The 25198-nt window shown below is 39.1% G+C and overlaps 1 protein-coding gene across 3 annotated transcripts in view; it reads right to left on the reverse strand.

Annotated features, from left to right (window-relative positions):
- The window catches only part of FGD4 (FYVE, RhoGEF and PH domain containing 4), a 117929-nt gene that overhangs the window by 89775 nt on the left and 2956 nt on the right, over positions 1 to 25198 (reverse strand). The window contains exon 1 of one of the 3 annotated variants that reach the window (XM_031589823.2): positions 7283 to 7389. The exons of 1 other annotated variant lie outside the window; for it this stretch is intronic. In XM_031589823.2, the coding sequence (XP_031445683.2) occupies positions 7283 to 7304 (22 nt within the window). In that variant the 5' untranslated portion in view covers positions 7305 to 7389. Of the gene's footprint in view, positions 1 to 7282; positions 7390 to 25198 lie in introns of those variants that run through there. One more of the 3 variants, XM_090144622.1, reaches the window with a different exon arrangement.

Genomic DNA, 25198 nt, shown 5'->3' on the forward strand with positions numbered 1-25198 from the left:
AGCTGAAGTCATGAGCAAATTTCCTGGAATTTTTGCTTATCTCTAAATATTTCTGAATAGTTTATTTAGGGTAGGGAGAAATAACTTCTAGGACTAATCTGGGGCAATAGAGATCAAGCTTAAACAGGAGATCATAAAAGATAGAGACCATAGCACAGAGAAGATGTAAAAGTTATTTTAATAAATCCTTCAATTCAGGCAAGTGGCTTCACATATTCTGAGACAGGACATGATAATTCTTTTCAAAGAAGTTCACTACACCACTCTGTCCTCCTCATTTTTAAGAGCACAAACAGCTTTAAAAGAATTCGCATTTGCTTTCAAGAAAGCAAAGTTATCTGTGGAAAAAAAAAAAATAGTGGGAAACACTGCTATCCAAATAGGAATTAATGAGAGAATTACTATGTTATAACCTGCATGGAGAATTTAAAATGACAAAATTCCATGACAAAAGAGAAAAGCCTGATGGTAAGCAACTGAAATACTTTTAGAGATCTAAGTTCTAGTTCTTCGGCTTTACAAAGAATTTTTCTGTCCTCAATTTATTCCTTCATTCTCTCTAAAGATGTGGGTAAATAACTACAGCATTAGTAATGCCACTGGCTATGAAGGGACAAAGAGGAAACAGTCATTAATTACTACTGGTTGTGCAGACATTTTAAAGCAAGGAATACAGACTGAGAAAAAAGAGCACACAGTTCTGGATGGCACTCGTGGTATTTATAAGGAGTGACCCAGAAATCAAAATAAAAATCAGACTTTGTTCTAATATCAGATGGAGGAAACTGTTTCCCCATTACAGAACAAACAAATATCATCAACCGACTTACACAAAAGGAAAAAGGAAAACAACAGGAAAACTTGCCAGCTGGAGAAAGCAGTGAAGTGCCAAGGATCATTTTAGAGCTGCAGCTGCTCTCTCTATGCCAAGTTTAAAGAGTTAGCTGTTCTAAAAGTGTATTAGAAAAGTACAACCAGGGAGTTCAAACACAGACCTTGTAAGGAAAAATTCCATGAAGCAGTGAATTTCCAAGATTCCTAGGAATTTGATTAAGATTTGTCTTGCCATTTCCCAGGTTCAGCATCAAAACAACTGTTCCAAAAATGCTACCCAAGTTCCTTCTTTCCTGCTCACATCCTACTTAAAGAGTTGCCAGTCCCCCATGTGCTGTTCTGAATTTAGTTCTGCACATCCCACTCCAAAGGAGACTACTTCTAAACTGCTACTATATCACTACAGATCTATTTTTACTGGGCAGCACATGACGCTCCTGGGAGGAGAGCCTATACAAAACTTCTCTCAGTATTTTAAGACTATTCATGTATAAGGCTCTCAGCAATGCTATCTCAATATTTTCAAGAAGCACTGGTGATGAGTATGTTTTCAAGTATTTCAGGACTGAAAAGGGCTAAATCTGGTCAAAAGGAACCCAAGAGAAAGCAACTGTTCTTCCCACACTACAGTGTGCTTGTAACTAAAGTCTGACTTTTTCTCTGGTTTGGAAGGATTTTGTTTTGCTTTTTTTTTTTTTTTTTTTTTTAAGTAAAAATTAGTCTGTAAAACATGACATTGATATCAGAAGTGATGTAAAGGATGAACATGTCATTTTTGTGATATTTCTGGGAGCTTCTTGGGAACCTCACAAACAGATGATGAAGGAAGAAGGATACAAAGGTGTGCAAACCAAAGGCAAAAGTGATTTATTATAAAACATCTGCACTTTGTTTTTGAATACGTCACATACAAATTCAGCTGGAAAAAAAAAAAAAAAAAAGTAGCCAAGACAGATGCAGGAAGAAAGTCAGATCCATAAACATTGCGTCACATCCTTTAACACCCTCAGAGTCACCTGTCATTTATTTTAACCACTCAACAACAAGGAAATATTTATCGCAGCCAGAAGTTCTGCAGCCCATTCTATTTAATCAGAAGCAAACAGACGGTCTAAAGTTTACCAGTTTTGAGGAAACTGACAAGATGTAATTTTGTACCTATTTAGTTACAAGGGTGACCAGTACACAAAGTATGTGGGAAGTGGGGGGAAGCTACTCCACATCAAAGGTGATTTTGTTTGCACAAAGCCTAGGTGACTATCAGCAAGTATTGTTATAAAGACTGAAAAATCTACATAACAAGCATGATAAAAAATGGAATCACACAACGTTATCATCAAAAATGGCAGAATTCTACTGCTACTCAACCATTCACTAAAGCATTAAACCATTATGACAGCAGAAGCAATTAAAGTTGTGGGTACCCCACCCCTGGAGGCATTCAAGTCCAGGTTGGATGGGGCTGTGGGCAGCCTGAGCTGGGTGGCACTCCAGCCTATGGCAGAGGGCTGGGGCTGGGTGGGCTTTAAGGTCACTTCCAACCCAAGACATTCTGTGACTCTATGAAATCATGGTTACTGTATTTCACTGCTCTTTTCAAATAATCAGCATCCTTGTCTCTTTCGGTAACAGTCAGACAAATCAAAATACATTTCCTGTTGAAAAAGATGCCAGTCAGCCATTTACTTTCTACTTACAGAACAAACATAAAACAGGAACCTCAAAATCTTACTTGTGCCTCAAGAATCATATCAAGGGACACAGAGAGAGAAGATACTAAAGACCAAACAAGCAATCAGAGAGATTTGTCATAAGTATAGTTTGACTACATTCAAGAGCATTTTAAACAAACCTTTAATATTAAATATATAGATTTTCACATTGTACAAGTTAGTAAAATAAATATAAAAAAAAAAAACAAAAAACAACAAAAAAAAAAACAACAACCCTCCTTAACAAAAGTCAATCCTGTCTTTTGGTACATGTATATTTACACCAATGATATGATATTCAAAGTTCAAGTGTCAAGATGAGTAAAAGTTCAAAGAAGGTTTATCAAGGTTAGCGGTGTCTGTAATATGCTGGCTGTGCCTCCCTGAGGTATGAAGATAAGAATACTTCTTTGGAGTACATTCTAGAAGGAAGTTTTAAAAATAAGCCCAGTTGCACACACTGTCATTGGATCACCAGTTTCATTTTGACTATTAGAGGGAGACAAACTATTACTGAGAGGAACATTTACTTTTTCTTGGGTTTTGTTTTTGTTTTTAAAACAAGTACAAGTTAAGTTTCATAAAGGAACAAGCTGTTCTCTGTGATACCTAGGGCAACCACTCCACTACATAAAGACTGTATTTCATCAGAACTGTTTTGCATTGCAGTTGGAGTGTTGTGTATTACAGTCTTTCTTCTCCATAAATCTCACTGTTTTAGTGCAGTTTGAACTATAGGAACTATCTCAGGATCCTAAAGCCAACAACGAAAAAATAAAATCACGGGAGGCTCACATCACATAGCAGTGGATCGAAGAATACAGCACTAGGACTTCAGCACAGATAGAAGTCCTCTTAGATAAAAGGACTTCCAAAAGTCCAAGGAAGCCAGGAGAGAACATGAAGTTTTAAGCCAGTCTGCACCTTGCACAAAGCAATGACTGGCAAGCCCTGAATCTAAATCACTAGATCACTAAATAAAAAAAATAATATAAATAAATAAATAGAGAGAGGGAGAGAGAAAAGAAAAAAGCCATTCTGTTCTGTTCTGAATAGAACTTGCACAAGACTTTTGATTTTTTCATGCCTTTGGGCTTTGAGAATGAATATTTTAGGCCCAAAGCTCTTGGCACAACCACCTCACTAGATCAGCCTTTCTGGAGAGGATGCCACCATTCCTCCTCTGGGACAGGAGATCTATCAGCAGCACTGAAGAACGAGCAGGAAGGCTGCATTCATGCACTCTTCAGTAGTCTGGGGGAAAGCTTGGTGAGAGCTGAGGCCAAGTATAGAAATAGAAAGGCATTGAGCTGTAAGTCTAGAAACAACACTCTTCAGGACTTGACTTTACTAAGCGTTGTATGTAAACATGCTTGAAGCACGAGACTCGAACTCCACAAGACAGTGATTCAGGCGCATGGAAGAAAGGATGTAAGAAATATGGCAACAGCAACACCAAGACCTCTTGTGAAGTTTTTGCTTTGCAAATTGCAAATAGCACTATCATCTCCAGTGCAATGCAGGAACCCCAATTTACAAGCTTCTTCTCTCTCAAAATTAATACATACATAATAGGTGCTTCTTACAAAGGATTCAGAAATCCCTACCTGATAAAACTTACAAAACAAGTGACTATAGGTTTGGCATAAATTAATCTTTCTTCTGTTTTCAAAGTTTAGGTGACATGGTTTTGGTCTTAGGGAAACTGAGGTTTTCTATGTGTGTGTCACTGGTTTATACGTGTATGTTTGTTGCTTTTTTCTGTTTTTTCTTTTAAATGGGTGACAGACAACACTTCATCTAGAAACAATGATAAGTATGTAAGCCAACTATGCTTTGTTCTTTGAATTTACAAAGACAAAACTGAACTCCTTCTCCTCCCCCCACGCCTGGCTTCTGTGAAACTTACAGAACTGAAATCAGCAACTCAATTTTAATGTACTTTCTTCTAAGCAAATATTTTCCCTTGAAAATTGTATTTTCTACTCAGAACATCAGTTCTTTCCACTGTGTTCCCAGAATTTCTGCAACACCACAAATGCCTTGTTTAAAGCATCGCTTTCTTCCCTCTTTACTTCAAAGCACACAGAGCCCCATCTAAGGAGAAGAACTTTATGGTTCCATCAAGGCAACACAGAGGAAGCATCTAAATTTAAATAAGGCCTTTCATCTGTCAAACAGTAAAAACAGACTCAATATAGCTCATTCCTTACTTGTATAAACTTGTACTTTGACATTACATTTCCCCAATAAAGCCTCAGCTGTAGTTCAAGTTTAGTATTGCAAGAAGATTTACCAGACAGAAAGGAAAAAATAAGTCTGAACTGCAGCTTTCAACTTTGGTTTAAACTCTCCCAGTGATTCGGTGGACTCAAAAGCTTGGCTTCCTACTTTTTCTTCTTTCCCCACTCACATATCAGCGCAAAAGACACTGCCTCTCCTATGGTTCCAACCTAGCTGAATTCATAAACTTTACCTATGAGCACACAAGGTTTATCGGGAGTTGCCTCTACATAAAGGTCAGTATCTCACTTAACTAACTTTAGCACAGAAGAAGTAAAGGCCTGCAAGTATCAGAATATAAACCAGCTACAAACAAAGCATTTGATAAATACAAGCCTAGAACTTATTTCAACATGCTAGTAGCTCAACCAGCTAAAGTTTATGTTGTTATCTTGTAAACACAAAAACAAGGAAATTTTAATTGCCTGTAGGATTAAGCTGACAATCTAAAGATCAGCATTAGCATCAGCTATCTGTCACTGTGATTTCTTGCAAATACGAAGTTGGATCAGTCCCGATTCCTTTGTTTCATTAAATTAACAGTTGTTGTTCTTATATTAATTAAGAAAGAAAATACTTTAAATATCTGAAGCTTTGTTAAAGGATAACAAAAACTGAATCCATCTATATCAATGGTGAGCTTGGAAGAGGTATCAAGAAAAATGTCAGCAAAGGCAAGGGACATCTTTAGATGTAAATGCTCTGGGAGCACTGAACTGTATAACAAGCTACAGCTGTTTATAGGCTGCTATATGAGTTTCTAAGAACAGCCTTGAACACTTCCAAATCATGCTAATAAGCATAACAAGCAAGATAAATTGAAGAAACAGAATTTGTTGCTTTGACTAGCTTTCTTGCTCGTGGCAGGGCAGTCATCCTGAATAAAATTGATTACGTTTTATAAAGGAATTTCCTTTATAAACAATTTAATTTATTTTACTCCAAAATAAAAAAGTAATAGCTTTTCTCTATGATGGGAAAACAAACAGCTCCAAAACCTTGGTACTTTCCCCTGTAGCTGCAGAAATAAATGGGAAGACAAAGACCTCAGTGACATATTCCACATCTTAAGCCAGATTTAGAATAGCCTTCAAAGAAACACTATGCAAAAGACTCAGTTCTAGGAGAAACCATTCCACTATCTTTGATCCCGGCAAACTTGCTTTGACAGCTACAATAAAGAAGAGGTTGCTGCCATAAGCCCACTATTCGGATCACCTCCTAGAAGTTGGCATCCCAGGGGGAAAAAAAAAAATCAGAAAAACAGTTCATGGGAAAAGCACAAATAAAAGAGCGGACAAAATGCACATTCAAGTGCAGCAACATGTCTGGCTATTGCGTAGGCATCCCATACAGTTAGTGGAATTAAGCAGCACCACTCTCTCTTTCAGAGGGTATTTTTTAGAACGCACAGAGAAGAGTATCTATAATTTGTCTGCCAAACACCTCATATTTCATTTATCGTCTAGCAGCATTTCCTTCTGTTTTTTTGAAACACTTCCATCACTTTTGGAAGACAGACTATTTATTGTTAAGGGAAGCGTGCTACTCATTCTGTGGGAGAGCTGTATGAGCGGACAGCAGCTGCTGCAGCAAGTCAATAAGGGCTCCACAGGAAGGGCAGTATTGCTTTTCTCTCTCTTTAAAGATGGATCACAAACACGGGCTTCATTAACAAGTATTGACTACCCCATCTAATTACTGCATTCCAGAACTCACATTTCCACGAGACTACAAACCTCAGCAGTCTACAGATGCCATTTACCCTGTTTAGGTTTTACTCTTACTGGTAAATTTCACACTCCATTAATGGGCAAGCAATCATTTTTATTTTATTTTAAATAGACACTGTATATTTGTCAGATTTCCAGAAATAGCCCAGTACTTAGGAACCTACTTACTGATGTTAATCTTTCAAATTATGCATCTGATTCTGTTGGTTTGCATGCCTAAAGTTAGAAAATACCAATGCAGCATTTAGCCTTGTAGATTAGTGAACTGGTTTTCAGAAAAGCTCGCACTCTCTTCCTCAGAAAACCAGGCTATTTAACTATTAAATTTGTTCAGAAAATCCTGGCTACAGAACTGAATAATTTCTGCCTTGCCCTCAAATCTCTAATTAATCGCACTGAGCAATACTTCTGCTTTCCTTATGCATAATTATATATAGATATTCTACTCTAACAAACTACACTCAGGAATTAAAAAGACATTTTAATTCTGAATAGCATTGCTGGCAGAATAGAATACAGTTTAAACAAATTTTTTTTTTTCCCTTTTTGCCCCTTAACATTCCATAATAGACAAATTCACAACTACTTTTCACTTAAATATTCACTGTGTTAAGTATCTGCCTTAAGAAGAGAAGCTCCACGGAAAACAATGGCACCTATATTATACTCTTATTATTGTGAAACATTTTTTAATATAATCACAGTAATATATTAACTTACCCGAGATGATACCTAAGAGCATTTAAGAAAATATGGATTCACTCCTTCTGCTTGGCTCTAAACACAGCTCTTTCTATATCAAACTTGCTTCCTGTGCACATCCTCAGTATACACACGAAAGCAAACTGCACAGCCTACATGCTGAAGGGCTCCCATCTTTCACTTCCTTTTGTGGCTCTCAAGACCAAAATAAGAGGGAGAGGTCTTGTTCACGAAAACCTCTTGTACTTTTGAAAAAACAGCATATTCATAAAACAACTGAAAAGTGAGAGCTGTATTCCTACCTCACGATGTATCCTCTCTGATCTAATTTGCTCTGATCTACAGACATATAAGAAGATGCCAATGTTTAGCAAAAGATCAGAACGCTTCCCCTTCTTTCTCGTTGCTGCACTCTACCTGTCTAACATATACTCCAGAAAGCGGGCTCGTAAGTGGTCATTAAAGTCTGTCTGGATGAATGGAAAGCTTGCTATTTTATCTACCAAATAATGTATTATTAGACAGCACTTAAAGATCTGCTTACTGAGTTTTGCCTATTATTTCTATAGGAAAACACCATCTGACATCAAAAACAGAGTTCTTGTGTTACCTACATCTGAGGACCATCAGATGACTTTATTTAAAAAGGTCTTTTATAATAAAGACACCTGATCCCTGACGGTTTGTCTTTAAAACAACACCATCTCTACTTCAAATACGCTGTAAATATGCTTTATCTTACTCTGCTTGTTTGGCTGAAGGAGGAAGTCATTTCCATAGGAGGCAGGCAGAGTTATCACAACTTCCAGTTACTACTTCTCAGTTTCACAAGTACTGGAGTAGTGAGATTGTATCAAACAGTTTTGGAGAAACCCTGCAGCTGAAATATTTTGTTCTCATTGCACACAAGGCCAGTCTTTTTACAGGATGTCTTTTCAGCACAATGCTGCTAAAGATTTCTCAAAATAAGCAAGAGCAGCCTAAATGGGATAACTATTTAGGTAGTTCTGGTTTCTCTAATTTACAGCCTACGGTGTGAAAATATTCTAATAAAATATATATATTTATATACATATTTGATCTTGTCCACCATGCTCTGTGGAAGTGGTTTATGCAGCAATGTGAATTTCCAATGACCATTGTCTAATAACAGAGATACCAGGGAAATAAAGCACAGTAACATTCTTCTGTTTTTTTGAATGAAGAGGGAGGGACAGCAACCCTTCCAGGTTTCTTTTACCTCCAGAATTGTCTTCTAAGCAAACAATACCTGTCATAACACAACCATAAATAGGTCAAATATATTTTCTCAAAGGACAAATCTGCAAAACTTCTGAAGGCTTATGATTTGCTTCTGAGATGAAAAGTAAATATACAAATAAAAACATTGAAAGGGAAGTTAACCATTTTTGAATAAATAAGCTATAAACAGTCTCAATCCTTTCAAAATTGTATTGCCTGCTATACAGAGCAGGTAATTATTTTTGAATAAAATAAAAATTCAGAAATTATGCTGTCAGCATAGATTTCAAGTGTTTAAAATAGACCCACTATCTGGTCGAGATCCTAAATGCTTACAACAATGTGTTTGTTGTTTGTTTTTAAGCTTAAAACATTAATAATTTCCTGTTAAAATATCAATGCTTTTATTTTAATGCAACCTAAAATATACAGTTTTTCCATTTCATTTGAAAACACTCCACAACTCTCAATTAAAATCCCCAGAATTTCACAGCAGTCAGCCAGTCTGGAATTGCATCTGTTTGTCTGAGGACGAATAGAAGACTTCAGTTGTCTGAAATCATCAGCCCAGCAATACCCCCCCAGCATGCAGTACTATGTGACACCATTTATCTCTGAGAACTCCAGGACATCTTCAGAATTACAGTCACCACACTGAGAGCTATGCCTGATCACTCAGTGTGATGATTTAGTAGAACTAGGATTAACTTTAGCAGTCAGGTCAATGTTTTCACGTGGGCAACAAGATATTGGCATAGACAATGTATGATTTTTAAGTAGCTTTAGTGTAGTGACACACGTAACAATTAAACAATTAAATCTTTCTTTTATTTGTTAAATTAATACTGGACACAATTCAGTAAACAACATAGTGGTTTGGCCTGTAGATTGTTCCTACTTAGAGTCAAGCATGGTTAGCAGGTACGCCTGCTAACATTCAAAAATATAGCCATCAACATGTATGTCATTCATTTTCATGCTGCTCAGCAGTAAGGAGGAAGCTGAGACAAATTTATTCTGCCAACCATCAGCATTTCGGAAAAGGATTCACTAAGCTTTCATAGACTGCACTGAGTGACTTAAAACCTGGGAAAAAAAGAAGGATGCATTTGCACTAGATTTTCTTTCTTTTTTTTTTTTTTATAAAGACATCCACTGAGTTTTAAAAAGGTTTCATTATTCAGCATAAGTAGCTGCAATCTCCAAATGGAAAGAACAGTACAGGGATTACAGCAGAAGGAATTTCAGCCACTAAAAGGTTAAGGGTCTTTCACCAGCTGTAATAATTTTTATCCACTTCCACTGACTACCTAAGCTCAAATTCCAATTTTTAACCATTGCTTTCTAGCTCCAAGTTTGCAACTCACAAAGAAAGAAGTATGCAGGTAAGTTAGCACATTTTCATTCTAGGTATTGAACTAAGATAGAAAATGAGCATGCTGAGCTACAGCTAAATGTGGGCAATTTATGATGTGAATAGGATCTTTAGCATCTACACAGTTAATTAATCTGTGAAAAGAAGACCTTTCAAAAAGAAAAATGAATTCCACAGGGAACAAATGTATTTTCCTGCCTGTCCATATTTCTTTCACCTTGAACATAAAAAAGACCGGGCATCATACAGCTGATTAACTATTAAACCCCTCACCTTTTCTTATCACATGGCCAATTTAGTCAACACAATCACCTCTACTGAACCATAGCATTACCAGGCACAGAATATTTGCAAATGATTCACAGTTGAACTAAACGTCAGTTTAGTTGGATGTCAGGGGGAAGTTCTTTACAGAGAGAGCTGTGAGGTGCTGGAACAGGCTGCCCAGAGAGGTTGTGAATGCCCCGTCCCTGGAGGTGTTCAAGGCCAGGTTGGATGGGGCCCTGGGCAGCCTGGTCTAGTATTAAACTGGGAGGTTGGTGGCCCTGCATGTGGCAGGGGGGTTGGAGCTTCATGATCCTTGAGGTCCCTTCCAACCCTGGCCATTCTGTGATTCTGTGAAATTAGAATCTGGTTTACTGGCTGTACACCAGCCCTAAAGCATTTCAAAAGAGTTCAAACAAGGTCAACATATGAACATTCCCCTCAGGTGAAGTTCTTCTTCATGTCACTCCGTGTTGTGTTTGATTAAAAACAGTGCTGAATGAGGCACTTCACTGGAACAAACACACACAAAAAGAAGATACGGGGAAGTATGCAAAACAGTTTTCTTTGGTAACAGACATGGTAAGGGCAGCATTTGGAGACACGAGCTCCATTGTAACTCACTGTGTTCTTCAACATGGTCAAAAGCACTCTGTGTATCACCAACACAGCTACCAGGCTGCCTCTCCCACCACGTATAAAGAGTTTACTATCTCTAATGAGTTTCTCAGGTTATGCTGCTGTAACATTAACTTTGCTATAAATAAAATTAACTTAACTGAAGTTGAATAAAATTCAGCTTTAGATTTATAAAAAAAGAGATTCTTGTCATAAGTTTATACATTATTTTATATTCATAATCATTGTAACCACAACTCCAGAATCAAAAAGACAGCCCACAGTAATCTTCTGCTAAATTAAGCACTTGGCAGTGCCCTACACTGTTATAAGCAAGGTTACAGTAACCATTTGCAAAGAGTTATTTCAAAAGCTTCAGCTTTAGAAAAGATTTGAGGCTCTTGATACATTTCCGGATTTGATTTCTGTGACAACAGATAAGTGCAAGTCCCTCCTGAATTTTAATGGAGGGAGGAATAAAAATGGACAGGAAAATTTACGGCCAGCAACTTCTTTTCCTTAATCTATTGAGTTACCTTACAATACCAGATATGCATTAACTATCATCTTCAGTATCAAAATTCACTGTTTACATCTAGTAGATAAGTATGCACATTTTCTACTCAAATTAATACGCTATCTAAAATAAAACTAGCATGTCTTTCACATTATCATCAACAGAATGTATTCCAAAGCCAATGATAAAACACTGGTGGCTTCGTTGTCTCAGTTCCATATCTTTGGTCTCATGTGCAAAACAGCCACTTTAATAGGGCAGGCAGGTAACATTAATTAAACATACATAGACTCATAGAATGGTTTGGGTTGGAAGGGACCTTTAAGACATGAGGGCAGATAATCCTGAAGAATAATCTCAGTTTGTGTAGTCCTTTTCCCTGATAGTCCATAAACTCCATATGGCAGACATGCTTATATCCAACGAAAGACAAAAAGCAACAGCTACGAGATATTGATCCTGACCTTTATTTGTTAATATGAAGAACAGAAAGTCAGGCTTAATCCCTGAAAAAATAACATTATACAAATGAAGGCTTAATACTTGAAGGTATGATTAATGATTAATATCCAAATGCCTAAATTGAAATGATGCCCACACCCAACCATATCCAAACACCTACATCAAGTCCAGTCTATCAAATCACATTAGGGATTACAACAGCCCACTATTTTATATATAGGGAGCATTGTATGACTATAATAAAAGCTGCTTAAAAAAACCTGCTATATGGTAATACCCATGACAGAGCAAATGCATGAGGAAGCCATTCTGCTTGGCACAACAAAGCAGCGTGGCAGCTCGCTGAAGATGCCCATGTGATAAGAGCACTGTGAGCCAGCAGACACCAACCATCAGACACCTTCCTCTTAGAGAAGTTTTTCTTTTATTAATGGTAGATTTTAATTCCCGACTCTCTTCTTTCATTTTTTAAAGGTGTTCCTTATTTTCTGGGAACTTTGAGGTAACATTTGCATCGATTGCCCTCATCTCCCAAACAGGTAATCACTGACTCAATGCTGTTTGGAAAATAAATAAATAAAAGATTAATTCATAAAGCGTCGTAGAAAAATCCATATCCTTTATATCCAATTCCTTTCCACCTACTTGAAGAAAACAAGAATTTAAGCTAAAAACAATGGTTCCTCTTAAGAAGCACTGGATTTTATTCTATTTTTTATTCTACACAGCTTGCTAGCAGGTGCTGTAAAGTTGTTCAAACGTTTTCATTTGAATTTTAACATGCTTACCAGTTATCAGAATTCTCCTGCCTTCTCTCAGAAAGATCTTCCAGTGTAAGCCCACACACCACGAAAAATAATAGAAAAAATTCTTTGCATAAAGCGCTCCTTCAGCACAATGTACTCAGCTCACTGCTTTCTCTCCTTTCAGTTATTAAATTGCTCCTGTTTCTCTTACCCCCTGTGTACCATACCTGGAAAAAAAAAAAAAAAGCCTTATCAGAAAGCTGATCCTGCTTCTACACCCATAGCCACTGTAAACAAGACTATTTTAACTTCAAACAACCTGCCCTTGCACATGCACAAAGAAGTATTTCCAGCCTTAATAGTTCAGATTCTTCAGCTCTTTGTATTGCAGATTTCAGCTCTGCTAGCCTTACTCACACTTCACTGACTTTAATAAGCATGCTGTCCTTGTCAAGCATGAGATATTCTCACTTTTCATATTTTAAAAGTATTTTTCCTCTCTCAAACTGAAGTTAATATTTGACAGCAAACAACTACTTTGATTCCTTTAGAGAAAACGATAGGAAATTCCTCCATTTTCATGCCAATAATAAATTCAGGGTAGCATGTGGGTGCACAGCTCAAATGTCAGTGACATGAAGGACTACCTCAGACTGAATGTATGGGAAGCAGAGGGCCAGACATGCCTTTTTTCTTGTACATACTTCTGTACTAGCAAACAGATCTGAACAGAGCACTGTGCAAGATGGAAGACTACTAAATATATGCACTCCCACAGCTTTCAAAAAGCAAAAGTCATCTACTTCTGCTCAGTTCTCTAATCTCCTTCCCAGGGACCAAGGGACAAAAATAGTGAATTTTTACTTGGCTTTTTTTTTTTTTTTGAAAGCCAGCATTGGTGTGAACAACAGCACTCTGCACCAGAAGTTCCTTCTTCAGCAAACTATTTCCACATTACTCTAAAGGAAAATTTCTGAAATTTGTTACTGAACTATACCATATATATACAGAATAACATCTCCAGGTGAAAGGAAAGTGGCACTTAAACACTTAGTAGGCATAAACAGGATAAGTTGATTTTGCATTTGCAGTGTTGTATACTCATTCCTCTACAAGCAAGGGCTTGGATTCTGTACCTCAAGCATATCTGTCTATTCAGCACATCACGCCCAGATGCGTTACCTGGAGAACAGTTAAGTTAAACTGCTGTGCCCTACGTCTGTCCCCCATGCACACAGGTCAGTAGCATTACCAAACATCTTGCTGAGACTGGCACTTTTTTCCTATGTGTCAGCTTTAAAATCACTTTCGTTTTTGAAAGGGTTTTGTTAATACTCTCTCACAAAACCATAGTGAATGTCATGGATTTTACAGAATAAGAGTCTGAACAATGTACATCAAATAAGTTTTTAAAAGATTATGAAGGCTTTGTGATGTCAGAGGATTGTGGTCCAGCTCACAGCTGTGAAATGCCACGTGCTGTTTCTCATGAATGCTGTGCAGGTGTGGAAAACATCTTTAGCCATCACTGTTCAAAAACAGAAATCTGACGATTTGGGATGTATGGGACACCCTTAGAAATAACATTTGGTTTTCTAAATGACATCAACCCTAACGCCAGCAGATGACAAAACATGCACAGTGAAATCTTTTTCATTCAGGATCGATCACTTTCATATCTCAACGTTTTCTGTAAGTTACAGGGGGAAAAAATAGTTTTAGTAAGTATCTAGTCCAGCCCAGCTGCTGAGTAGTATTTAAAAAGCAAAGTGTACACAATATTTGCAATGGTAAGATTCTCATTATGTACCAAATTTCAACACACAGCTGACAGTCAGATTTTAAAATAAGTCTACATTTCTATTGCAGCTCAAGTGCATTTACTGGAAACAACCAAAGTAAACTCATACAAACGTAGGTAATTACAATGTCAGACATGTAAGAAAAGCAGAGAGCAGACTTAAAAGTGAACAGCTGTACAAACTAGGAAGTAGTAATTATCCACACTTAAGCTGAACAGGCACGTGGTTATTTCAGCTATATCAAAACCCTTTGAGAGCTAGTTCATTTGGGTTATAAGTTCCTTCAACTTCCTTATTAGAGCACTGAATTCTAACATTGTTCTCAATCCTATCAGCAAAAGCCTTTTAGCACATCCTGTGCACAAGCAGTAAAGCCCTTTTACAGACAGTAAGATGAAAATTGAAAAGGGTAATTCCCAACATGGCAGTCGAGCACTGATGACAGCCATGCCAACACTGACTCTTACTGGATATATCCAGTGGACAACATGGATTTTTTAATGCCCCTCCTTTGACTGCATGGCAGGAGTCTTATTCAGAGTCTTACTCTGTTCAGTGAGGGTCAGGGTATGTATATAAGGAAGTTTAGAAATAGGTTATGTGCAAAACCAGCCAGTGGGACTGTTGTGTTTTAACTTTGCTCGCACCTTACCGTTCAAACCAACCACAAAAGCCACTCTAGCATCCTACAGCCATTAGCTTCTGCTCCCTAGCCTAGCTTGGCAGGCTCTAACCAGCATGTGAGCAGCCAGCTCAGTCATCAGCACACCCTTCACTTGGAAGCCTGGGGAGCATATTTGTCCACTGGATCAGATATAGATTAACAAATTATAAAGAACACTGTTTACTGCATTATCATTCATTACTCCAGAGAGTGCAATGTAATCAGAGTAACACTTGGTTCAGATTACCAGGAGAACTTAATGAAAGTCAAACTTCTGCAACAGTAGCCACTGTTTTCTAATAGGGAAAGACATTTTTTTTACTGCTAAGCATATGCACAAGCAAATTACATTCTAGTAACGCATAGGCCCCTCCAAAAGTACACCCTCCTATTTATTTCCATGGAATCTACAACAGCTATAAGAAAAAAACATAACCATATTTGATAAAGCAAATTCTTAGCTACAAAGCACTATTTTTCAACATAGCCTCCACCATTTGCTCTACATTTTCACCAGCAATGAAAAAGAACCTGCATGCTGCACTCATAAAAATCTGCACCAGTGGAGGTGACCTGTTGTTGATGCTGCTGAAACGTACCACCCACTGCCTCACTGTGCTCACATCCACTGTCTGAGCTCCATGAACATTCAGCAAGCACTGATGAATGCCAGTGGGTGCCATTTTTTTCTGCATGCAGGAACTGAATGAACACACCTTTGCTTCATCCACTCTTTCACGCCAGTCACTGTTTGGTCAGACCATGTCTCTGCTGCCATCTGTCACACAGCAACAACATGTGACAGAATATTGGTGGGAAGGTTCAAACTCTACTGTCATATCACCAACACCCAGCCCTGATATCATGGGCCAATAGAATAAAATAGGAGGCAGCACTTTCAGAGCATTGTAGTTCTCATTTTTGTGAGACTTACATATACCACAAAACCTCATGTTTTATAAGACCTCTCCTGAAATCCTACTTTCACCTGAGAATTTCTACAGTTTTGTTTCAGAGAGATCAAAGCCTGCTTTTTAAAGAGCTAGAAAGTCAGAGGCATTCAAGGAGCAAATAAAGGATGTCCAACTCTGGAAAAGCATCCTCAGGCATCTGTCATCCTGCATACTTTCTTGAATATTGTAGTATTGTTAGCCCATAAGATAATGATAGAATCCAAAATGAATTCACTCTCACAGACAAAATGTAATTTCTTAATGACCAGGGTTAGTGTTACTGAATGAATGTAAAGCACGCCTATATTAAAATTTGGGGCATTTTGACAAGAGTCATCTGAAGAAGGTCAAGCAGCACAACTGCACAGAATTTGAAAAGATTTTCAGTTCTTACAAAAATAAATAATTTTTCCTGCATCAGTGTCTGTGTTTTGATTCTCAAATCCCCAGTTCTGAAGATGAATGTAATTAGCCAGTAAGTTTCATTTCTTTACTCGGTAACTGATGTTAACACAAATAATGAGCATATTAATATTCAGCTAAGAAACTGAAGCATCACAGACAAGACAGTCAACTGCAGTATATGAGCACAAGGAAGAAAAATAGTCTGATTATTCACTGTAAGAAGCTGATAAACCCTGATACAGACAAAACATTAAAAGAGAGACTTCAAATACTATTATTAACTTCAGCAATAATAAAATTTGAGTCAGTTATAGCTCTTTTTTCAAAATCTCTCGTAGGCTCAATATCGATTTTCAATTTAAAATACTGCTTTCCACCGGGGAAGAGAGCCTAGGAGATTGAACAGGCATTAGCAACTGAGTGGCTCAGACCAGAAGGAGAATAAAGACTACCGATATAGCCATTATTTGAATAAGTCACCCTTTTCTGCATACAGACTGTGCTTAAATAATAGTCAGTCCCTAGAAGAAAAAGAGATCAGTAGATCAGGATCCTCATCCAGAAGAACAGCAGAGAGAAGGAGCTCTGTACTCCTTCCCTTCCACTTCTACCTCCAGAATTCAGTGGGTACAAGAAGGAGGAGCTGCACTCAGAATCACAGAATGGCCCGAGTTGGAAGGGACCTCAAGGATCATGAATCTCCACCCCCCCCACCACAGGCTGAGCCACCAACTTCTACATTTAATATTAGACCAGGCTGCCCAGGGCCCCATCCAATCTGACCTTGAACACCTCCAGGGACGGGACATCCACAGCCTCTCTGGGCAGCCTGTTCCAGCACCTCACCACTCTCTCTGTAAACTTCCCCCTGACATCCAACCTCAATCTTTCCTCCCTCAACTTAAAACCATTTCCCCTTGTCCTGCAGTTATCTACCCTTTCAAAGAGTTGATTCCCCTCCTGCTTGTAGGCTCCCTTTAGGTACTGAAAGGCTGCAGTGCGGTCACCGCGCAGCCTTCTTTTCTCCAGGCTGAACAAGCCCAGCTCCCTCAGCCTGCCTTTGTAGGGGAGGTGCTCCAGCCCTCTGATCATTTTGTGGCTCTCCTCTGGACCCTCTCCAACAGCTCCCTGTCTTCTTGTATTGGGGGCCCCAGACCTGGACACAGTACTCCAAATGGAGCCTCACAAGGGCAGAGCAGAGAGGGACAATCACCCCCCTGTCCCTGCTGGCCACTCAGGTTTTGTCCAGATCTAGACTTCTCATAGCTCATATATATAGAAGAAATGTACTGAAGATATCTTTAGAAAATCACCTACTGGTTTTTGTTTTGAGTGTTGTGAGGTCCCTGAAGAAATCACAGAGAAACTCCATCAAATCCCATTGGTGCAGAGTTTCTAAGTGAAAAGGGAAAGGTTAAAAGCAGGACAAGTGCCTGCAGCAACTCCAGGACAGACCTCATTGTGCAGCACCCACAATAGGAGGCCTCTCAGATTTCATAGGTTCCAAGTGTGCAGAAGCTGGATGCAGTTACAGTGTAATTACACAGCATCAAGGCTGGGTATAGCTACAAGAGCTGAAAAGCCTGGTAACAACAGCGACAAACAGAACTAAAAATCACATGCTCCACCCTGAAAAGCCATAGTTTTAAAAGGGCCAGAAGAAATCCAGCCTCTAAATCAGTCTGAATTATTTTTAACTGTTAGTACATTTTCTCTCTTCAACATTCATCAGCATCTGGGCACAGTGGCATCTGTGTGAGAGGGAGGAACGTGCCTGTCCTTACTTATGAGGAGAAGGCTAGACCTGTAATCCTGATGCGTTATCATCTACGCTTTGAGATGACGTTTGTTCAGAAGTCAGGAATAAATCACAGGATTTTATGTCTCAGATTAGAGTTCCACATCATTTTTCTGCCTTTCCAGGCTATTTTACATATTTTACATTAACATCCGTGACACGCTTAGCATTAATTCTTAGCAGCTAACACATTCCCCTTGCTTTGCACTACCTTCTCACACCATGCCTTTTGCCTCCAATTTTAATCCATTTCATATTCCATTTGACTAAGTTCAGTATAATCAGAAGCAAATTGCTTTGACAGTCATTAAAATATATTTATCTTTCTTTACATGTCTTGCTTTGTAAACTACTGTAGCAATTAGTTGGTCTCCTTTCCTGCTTTGACTCATTTCTCCATATCTCCTGATACAGTCTTACTGTTGTGTATTTATGCACTGAGACGACATCTCTGATTTTATTTTGTTCAGAAACATTTCAACAAAGCCCCAGTCTTCCCTTTTCACATTCATTTCAAAAGTAGTTTACTCTGCTGCAGCCACTTCTGTTACAAAACTACTTCCAAGGCAGCTGCTTCAAAAAAAAAAACTTTAGAAATTCCTCTTTCAACTTCTTCCTTTTGCTTTCTTGTGTTTGTTGAACCTCCAGCCCTGGGATATCCCCTCTAAATAGAATTCTGTCTCCACATGTTAGAAGTACAGATGCTTGCTGATGTCCATAGCTATGCATTTGATTAAGATGCTTCTACCATCAAGAGCAAGAGGCAATATTTATTCACAGAACCTCAGAATTGTAGAGTTGGTTGAGACCTCTGGAAATCAACCGGTCCATCCCTTCCACTAAAGCAGGTTCCCTACAGTTTGTTATCCAAGAAAGCATCCAGGCAGGTTTTAAATATATGTCCAGAGAAGGAGACTCCACATCCCTCTGGGCTGCCCGTTCCAGTGCTCTGTCACCCTCACAGTAAAGAAGCCTTCCCTTATGTTCAGATGGAACTTCCTGCGTTCCAGTTTGTGCCCACTGCTCCTTGTCCTGTCACCACACACCTCTGAAAACAACCTGGCCCCATATATTTGACTCCCACCCAGCACTGCTAAGATTCCCCCTCAGCCATCTCTTCTCCAGGCTGAAACAGTCCCAGGGCTCTCCACCTTTCCTCATGAGGGAGATGCTCCAGGACCTCAGCCATCCTTGTGGCCCTCCTCTGGGCTCTCTCTGGAATTTCCCTGTCTTTCTTAAACTGAGTAGCCAAGGACTGGACACAGACTCCAGATGTGACCTCACTGTTGACTCGCAGTCAACCCGTTGCCCACAAGGACACCCAGATCCTTCTCTGATACTTTCCAGCAGGTCAGCCCCCTCACCTGTACCAACACAGATTGTTCTTCTTCCCCAGGCAAAGGACTCTACACTTGCCCTTGCTGAACTTCATCAGGTTCCTCTCCGCCCAACTCTCCAGCCCATCCAGCTCTCACTGAATGGCAGTGCAGCCTTTTGGTGTATCAACCACTCCTCCCAGATTTAGCAAGAGACAGAAGAAATCATTCTGCTCATACAACTGTAATTATACACCCTAGATTGACTTATGTTCAAGAGAAATATTACATACAGTGTCTCATTCTGTAACAGGATGCATTACATTCTTCACAGGGAAGGAACATTAGCTACAAGATTTGCAGTCAGTAATTCGGTTAAAGAATTGTACTGATGATAATTTTCTTTTGAAAATGTACTCAGTATTAAGAGAAGTAGAAGAAGAGAGAGGGAAAAAATAAATGAACAAAGCATTAGTATCTTACTTTAAAATTTCATTCATATTTTTCCTTTCCCTCTGACAAGTTCTTCATCCTGGGAAGATAATTTGTCCTAGACAGCAAATACTTAACACTACTTTAAGACATAACAGTGCAAAACACAGCAGTTACAATGCTGTAACACAGATGCCACTGTACTCAAGATGTACTGACAAACAACATCAAATAAAAATACTGGCCAACTTTAAATGCTGAGAGATGAGATAGTCTGTCACCATGAAAGTGGAGGAAAAGTGTGACAAGTGCAGTTTTAAGAAGAACAGATACTGATAAAGGACAAAATAACAACCAAAGGGCAAACATTATTTTTCTGTACCAACAGCTTGTTTTTTCAGTATTTTCTGCTTTACTGGTTGTCCAAAAGTAACAGAGCCCCTGAGCAAATTCCCCACCAATCCAAAAATCTCCCAACTATGCTTATTCAGTGAGCTGGAAAAACAACCTGTTCCTGTGATTTCTGTGTAACAGACTAATTTGGATCATCTGTGCAAGCTATTCTTTTCTCAATTTCAGCTACCCCTTCAAGGACTTGAGGAGTGGCATTTAGCAGCATTTACACCTCTTGGGGTCCACTGCAGAAAAGCCTCTCCAGCAAGAAGCAGACTTACACTTTTAGCAAATCCTTGTCAAATTCTTCTTTGAAACTGTTTTTGTCACTGGCTATTTAAGCAGCAGTAAATTAGAAGTCTGATTTAATTAAGAAAATCACTGTCCTGATCTCTATGAAGTCAGTATTACGAGGCCAGCAATTCCTGGGTAAAGCAGACGTTGCTTGGCAAGAGCTACATAGCCACACCAACCAACCCAAAACACATATAAGCGACTTTCCCAATAGTCTGCAAACTAAACAGTACACTCTTAGCAGCCTCAAAGGGATATCATGATCCTAAATATTTGGAGAAAAAAAGAAAAAAGGAATCAGAAAACAGTAAAATTATATTCAGGAACTAAGTTCAATTTCCTGCCACTTTCCACACAACACACTTGCTTCAATAGGAGGCACGTAGGATCAATTTCGCCCACAGAAACAGGAAGCTGTCTAACAACAGCAAAGAGGCAAATTTAATAGCTAATGTATTTCCACAGAAGTTCTGCTTCAAGCAGTGTTTTTATACTTCACCTTCCCCCATTTTTTTTTAAGGAAGAGGAATATTTAGAAGCAAATTCCTAAATATTTACCTTCCATTCTCAATATTTTCAAGTATCAGCTCTCCTCAAGATATATCAACATTAGATAACTTTCACAAACCCTGCACTTAACGGGGAAACATAGAAGGCAATCGGTTCTCCTTCACAGATGTACCTCTAATGCATCTAGGGATTCCAGACACTGCTTATATTAGCCCTCACCACCATAAAGGCTTTCCCTGAACACACTACACAGTCACAGCAGACTGAGTCAACAACAGACTAGGCGTTCAGCCAGGAGCAAGTTAGTTAATTATTTACAAAAATAAAATGGAACAAACCCAGCAACAATAAAAGGCAATGAGGCAGGGCAAACTGTTAAAAAAATGAGCATCTGAACACAGAAGGCATTTTTCATAAACTGGAATAGGACGGTACTACATTCTCATTTAGCTATCTCCCAGTGCAAAAAGGTAACTCCAAAGACTGACATAGTTCTGTTAACACAATCCCATAAAATCATATCAAGTTAACAGGCAAAGATACAACAACAGGAGCAGGGATTTTTTCTCCTTTTGCCTGTCAGATTTTGCAGATACCTTGCTGCAGTGAATGCTGTCCTGAATGCAAATTACCTCAGCTCCCCAAGACCCATGCTGCAGTGCCCAAGACTGCCAACATGCAGTGCAATGCCAGCAGCCATGTATTTAGATAAAAGGGAATGGGAAAAGTAGTCTGGAAAGGGTGTAAATTTGCACTTAATTCAACAAAGCTAAGGAACTAGTACAAGATTTGCATTTCATAGGAAATGAATCTAGTCAATATGTAGCAAGGACAGAGGCGAACACGCTGATATCAGAAAAGAAGCTGTTTATTGCTATGAACGCAAGTTACTGTGCCCTCACGTTCTGAACTGCCATCCTTACAAGGCTAAATGAAGTTAACTTCATGGATATACAGCCCTGCAGCACAGTTCAATCCAATGCAGCAACAAAGTGCTGCCAGGTTCTCACTTTGAAGAGCGACTGGCTTGTGAAAAGTGCTGAGCACGCAAGCCTACACCTAACTCTTGGCAGACAGCTGGTTTGGAGTTAAAGTACACACTTGCTTTTGAAGTTTAGATTTGCTCAAGTTAGTATCAAGTCTGAATTCTAACACAGCAGGAAAAAAAATCCCATTAGTTATTCCCATCAAAAATGGATTATTAATCATGCTATTCCACTGAAAGCTCATCTATAAACTCTCTCTAGATATCAGTCTTGACATTTTACAACCATCTCAAAGCATCTCTGAAGATTCAAGCATTTTCTTGTTCAGGCCTTTAAACTAATGTCAATTTCTAAAAGGACACCATTTTCACTTGGTCCTGTGGATAGTGAAACACACCAATCTTTTTCAAGAATCAATTGATATGATTCAATTGCAATTTTGTCTGTGAAAATGAACCTAAATGACTCAGACCCTAGGATGCTGAAGAGGAGAAAGATACGTCCAGTAGGGATTGGACATTTAGATTGCAATACACAACACAAGCCTGATGCCATAATATACAACTTAAATAGGCCACTTCAGTAGTGAAAGTGTTTTCAGACAAGACCAAGAAGAGAAGTACTTCCAGACCTTACCTCCCAGAACAGAAAACCTGTAATATTGCCTTCTTCACCACACCACTGTTAAGGGCTGTTGAGGAAATTCTTGCCCGTAAAGGAGTTGCATTAGGTGTTATTAAGTCTTCTTACTAATTAACATAGAATTTATTATTCTGAGAGAGTTCTAATAAGTCTGCAATATACAAAATCCAGAGTTTTTTCTAATGTATCTATGAGCAGAAGTAACTCAAGTCATACAACTATTTTCTTCGGTTGCTTATCAGACATGGATTTGAAACAACTGTAGGAGTCCAGCCCTCAGGCATAAAAAAAGTAACACTTGCATTTCACAACACTTGGCAGAGCAAAGGAGATGCATGGGCTATAAGAACTCCTTTTTCCCCCTAGGAAGGATTTCAAGCAGGTCATAGGCACACTCCTGCATCAGAAGGCCCCTCAAAATCCACTTTATGTTTTATAAGCTGGAAAAGAAAATTAAGCATTGGATTTTTATTTTTTTTTTTATTGGAAGAAGCCTATAAGGATCACTGTGTTCAACTCCTGGAGTTGACACAGCATTAACCATCATTCTCTCATCACACTGCAGTTTTCATAGAAGAAAGAACACACTCAGGTTTATGTTGCACCAGGGAATTAAACTTCGTACTTGCAGAATCGAGGCAAGAATCATAAATCACTTCTATCAGCAGCAGAAGCAGGTCAGATCTGAACAACAAAGAGAGAGCAAGGCTATGAAACTGCCCAAGCATTACAGTGTGCTGGAGCACGTGCTGCAGTGGTTACCACTAACAAGAGAAGCAGATAAGGAGCTAAAGACCCACTAAGAGAAAAGAAATTGCTTGTGGACACAAGGTTTCTTCACAGCATTTTTTAGTAGAAGTGGATTATGGATTATGAAATAAAAATGGGAAGATGTATTTATTTTACATGAGAAAAGCTAAAAACCATCAATAAGATTTCCCGTTTATTTCCCGTGTTTTCAGATGTTGTTTCTTCATCTTCATTTTGTCATGTTTTTCACACTACAGTCATATTTATCAATCACACACAGTTCAGGAAAGTACTATGATATTTGTCACCAAAATGCAGGGTTACCTGATAAGCAGCATGTTGTTCTTGTCATAACCCTCACAACCTTGCTGCCATCCAAAAGCCACAAGAGCTTTCTATGAACCTGAACAAGCTATGCATGCATTGCGTGTACACTAAGTACATACCAATCATCTGCTAGTTTAGTGTGTGCACAGACAAAAAGAGCAACAACAAAGGATTGTAGATGAGTGTGAAATTGCTATCCAGGACTCTGGGGTAATGATAAACACCTGGGGCTATTCAGCCTGCAGAAGGTTCCAGGAAGACCCTTTCAGTATCTAAAGGTAGGCTATAAGAAAGAAAGGAACAGACTCTTTAGCAGGGTCAGGACAAGGGGAAAGAGGCTCAAACTGAAAAAGGGGAGACTTAGAGTGAATGTAAGGAAAAGGTTTCTTATGGTTAAAGGTTGTGAGACACAGGAACAGGTTGCCCTGAGAGGTGGTGGATGTCCCATCCCTGAAGACATTCACGGTCAGGCTGGACAGGGCTCTGAGCAACCTGATCTACCTGTGGGTGTCCCTGTTCACTGCATGGGAGATGGTCTAGGGTCCTTCCTGACTAAACCAATTCTATGACAGCGATTCAAAAGCCTGGTGAAATTGAAGTAAGAACTAACAAACACAAAACACAGGGTTCCAGTTCAATTCCATGTTACAGGAGGCTGAAATCCGTTAAGCCTCCACACTCCAAATACAGCTGTTAACACCTATTTCCAGATGGAAACATGCAGCTGTAGCCTTCAAAACAAAATCCCACCACAAACAGGAACTTATGCACATTGCCAACTTCATTACCCATTAATGGTGAAAAGACTCCAGGACAGACTCTTCTTATTTGTGCATATTCATACCAACACAAGGATTCCAGTACTTGAAGGGAGCATATAAACAGGAGAGGTAACTGTTTACATGGGTGGATAGTGATAGGACAAGGGGGAATGGTCTTAAACTGAGACAGGTGAGGTTTAGGTTAGATATTAGGAGGAAGTTTTTTACATAGAGGGTGATGACACACTGGAACAGGTTGCCCAAGGAGGCTGTGGATGCCCCATCCCTGGAGGTGTTCAAGGCCAGGCTGGATGTGGCTCTGGGCAGCCTGGTCTGGTGGTTGGCGACCCTGCACATAGCAGGGGGGTTGAAACAGGATGATCATTGTGGTCCTTTTCAACCCAGGCCATTCTATGATTCATGAAGAGACAGCATCCCTTCTCTCTGTTTTACCTGGTGCATTCACAGTGAGTGTCTGTTGGCCATTTCAGACTCTGGTTTGACCACTTCAGCCCCTTATACCCCTAAAACAGCCCATATCACGCTGGCTGAGCTCCCACAGCTGCCACATCACACAACCACATGGCTCATGCACACGGCTGCGCGCATCAACTCCGTCCTAAGCCAGAACTTTATGAAACTCCCGAAAGCGCGGCTGTGAACGACAGCCTCTTTTG

Source organism: Phasianus colchicus, chromosome 1 (assembly GCF_987193195.1).
Source record: "Phasianus colchicus chromosome 1, bPhaCol1.hap1.1, whole genome shotgun sequence".
In the NCBI taxonomy this organism is placed as follows: domain Eukaryota; kingdom Metazoa; phylum Chordata; class Aves; order Galliformes; family Phasianidae; genus Phasianus; species Phasianus colchicus.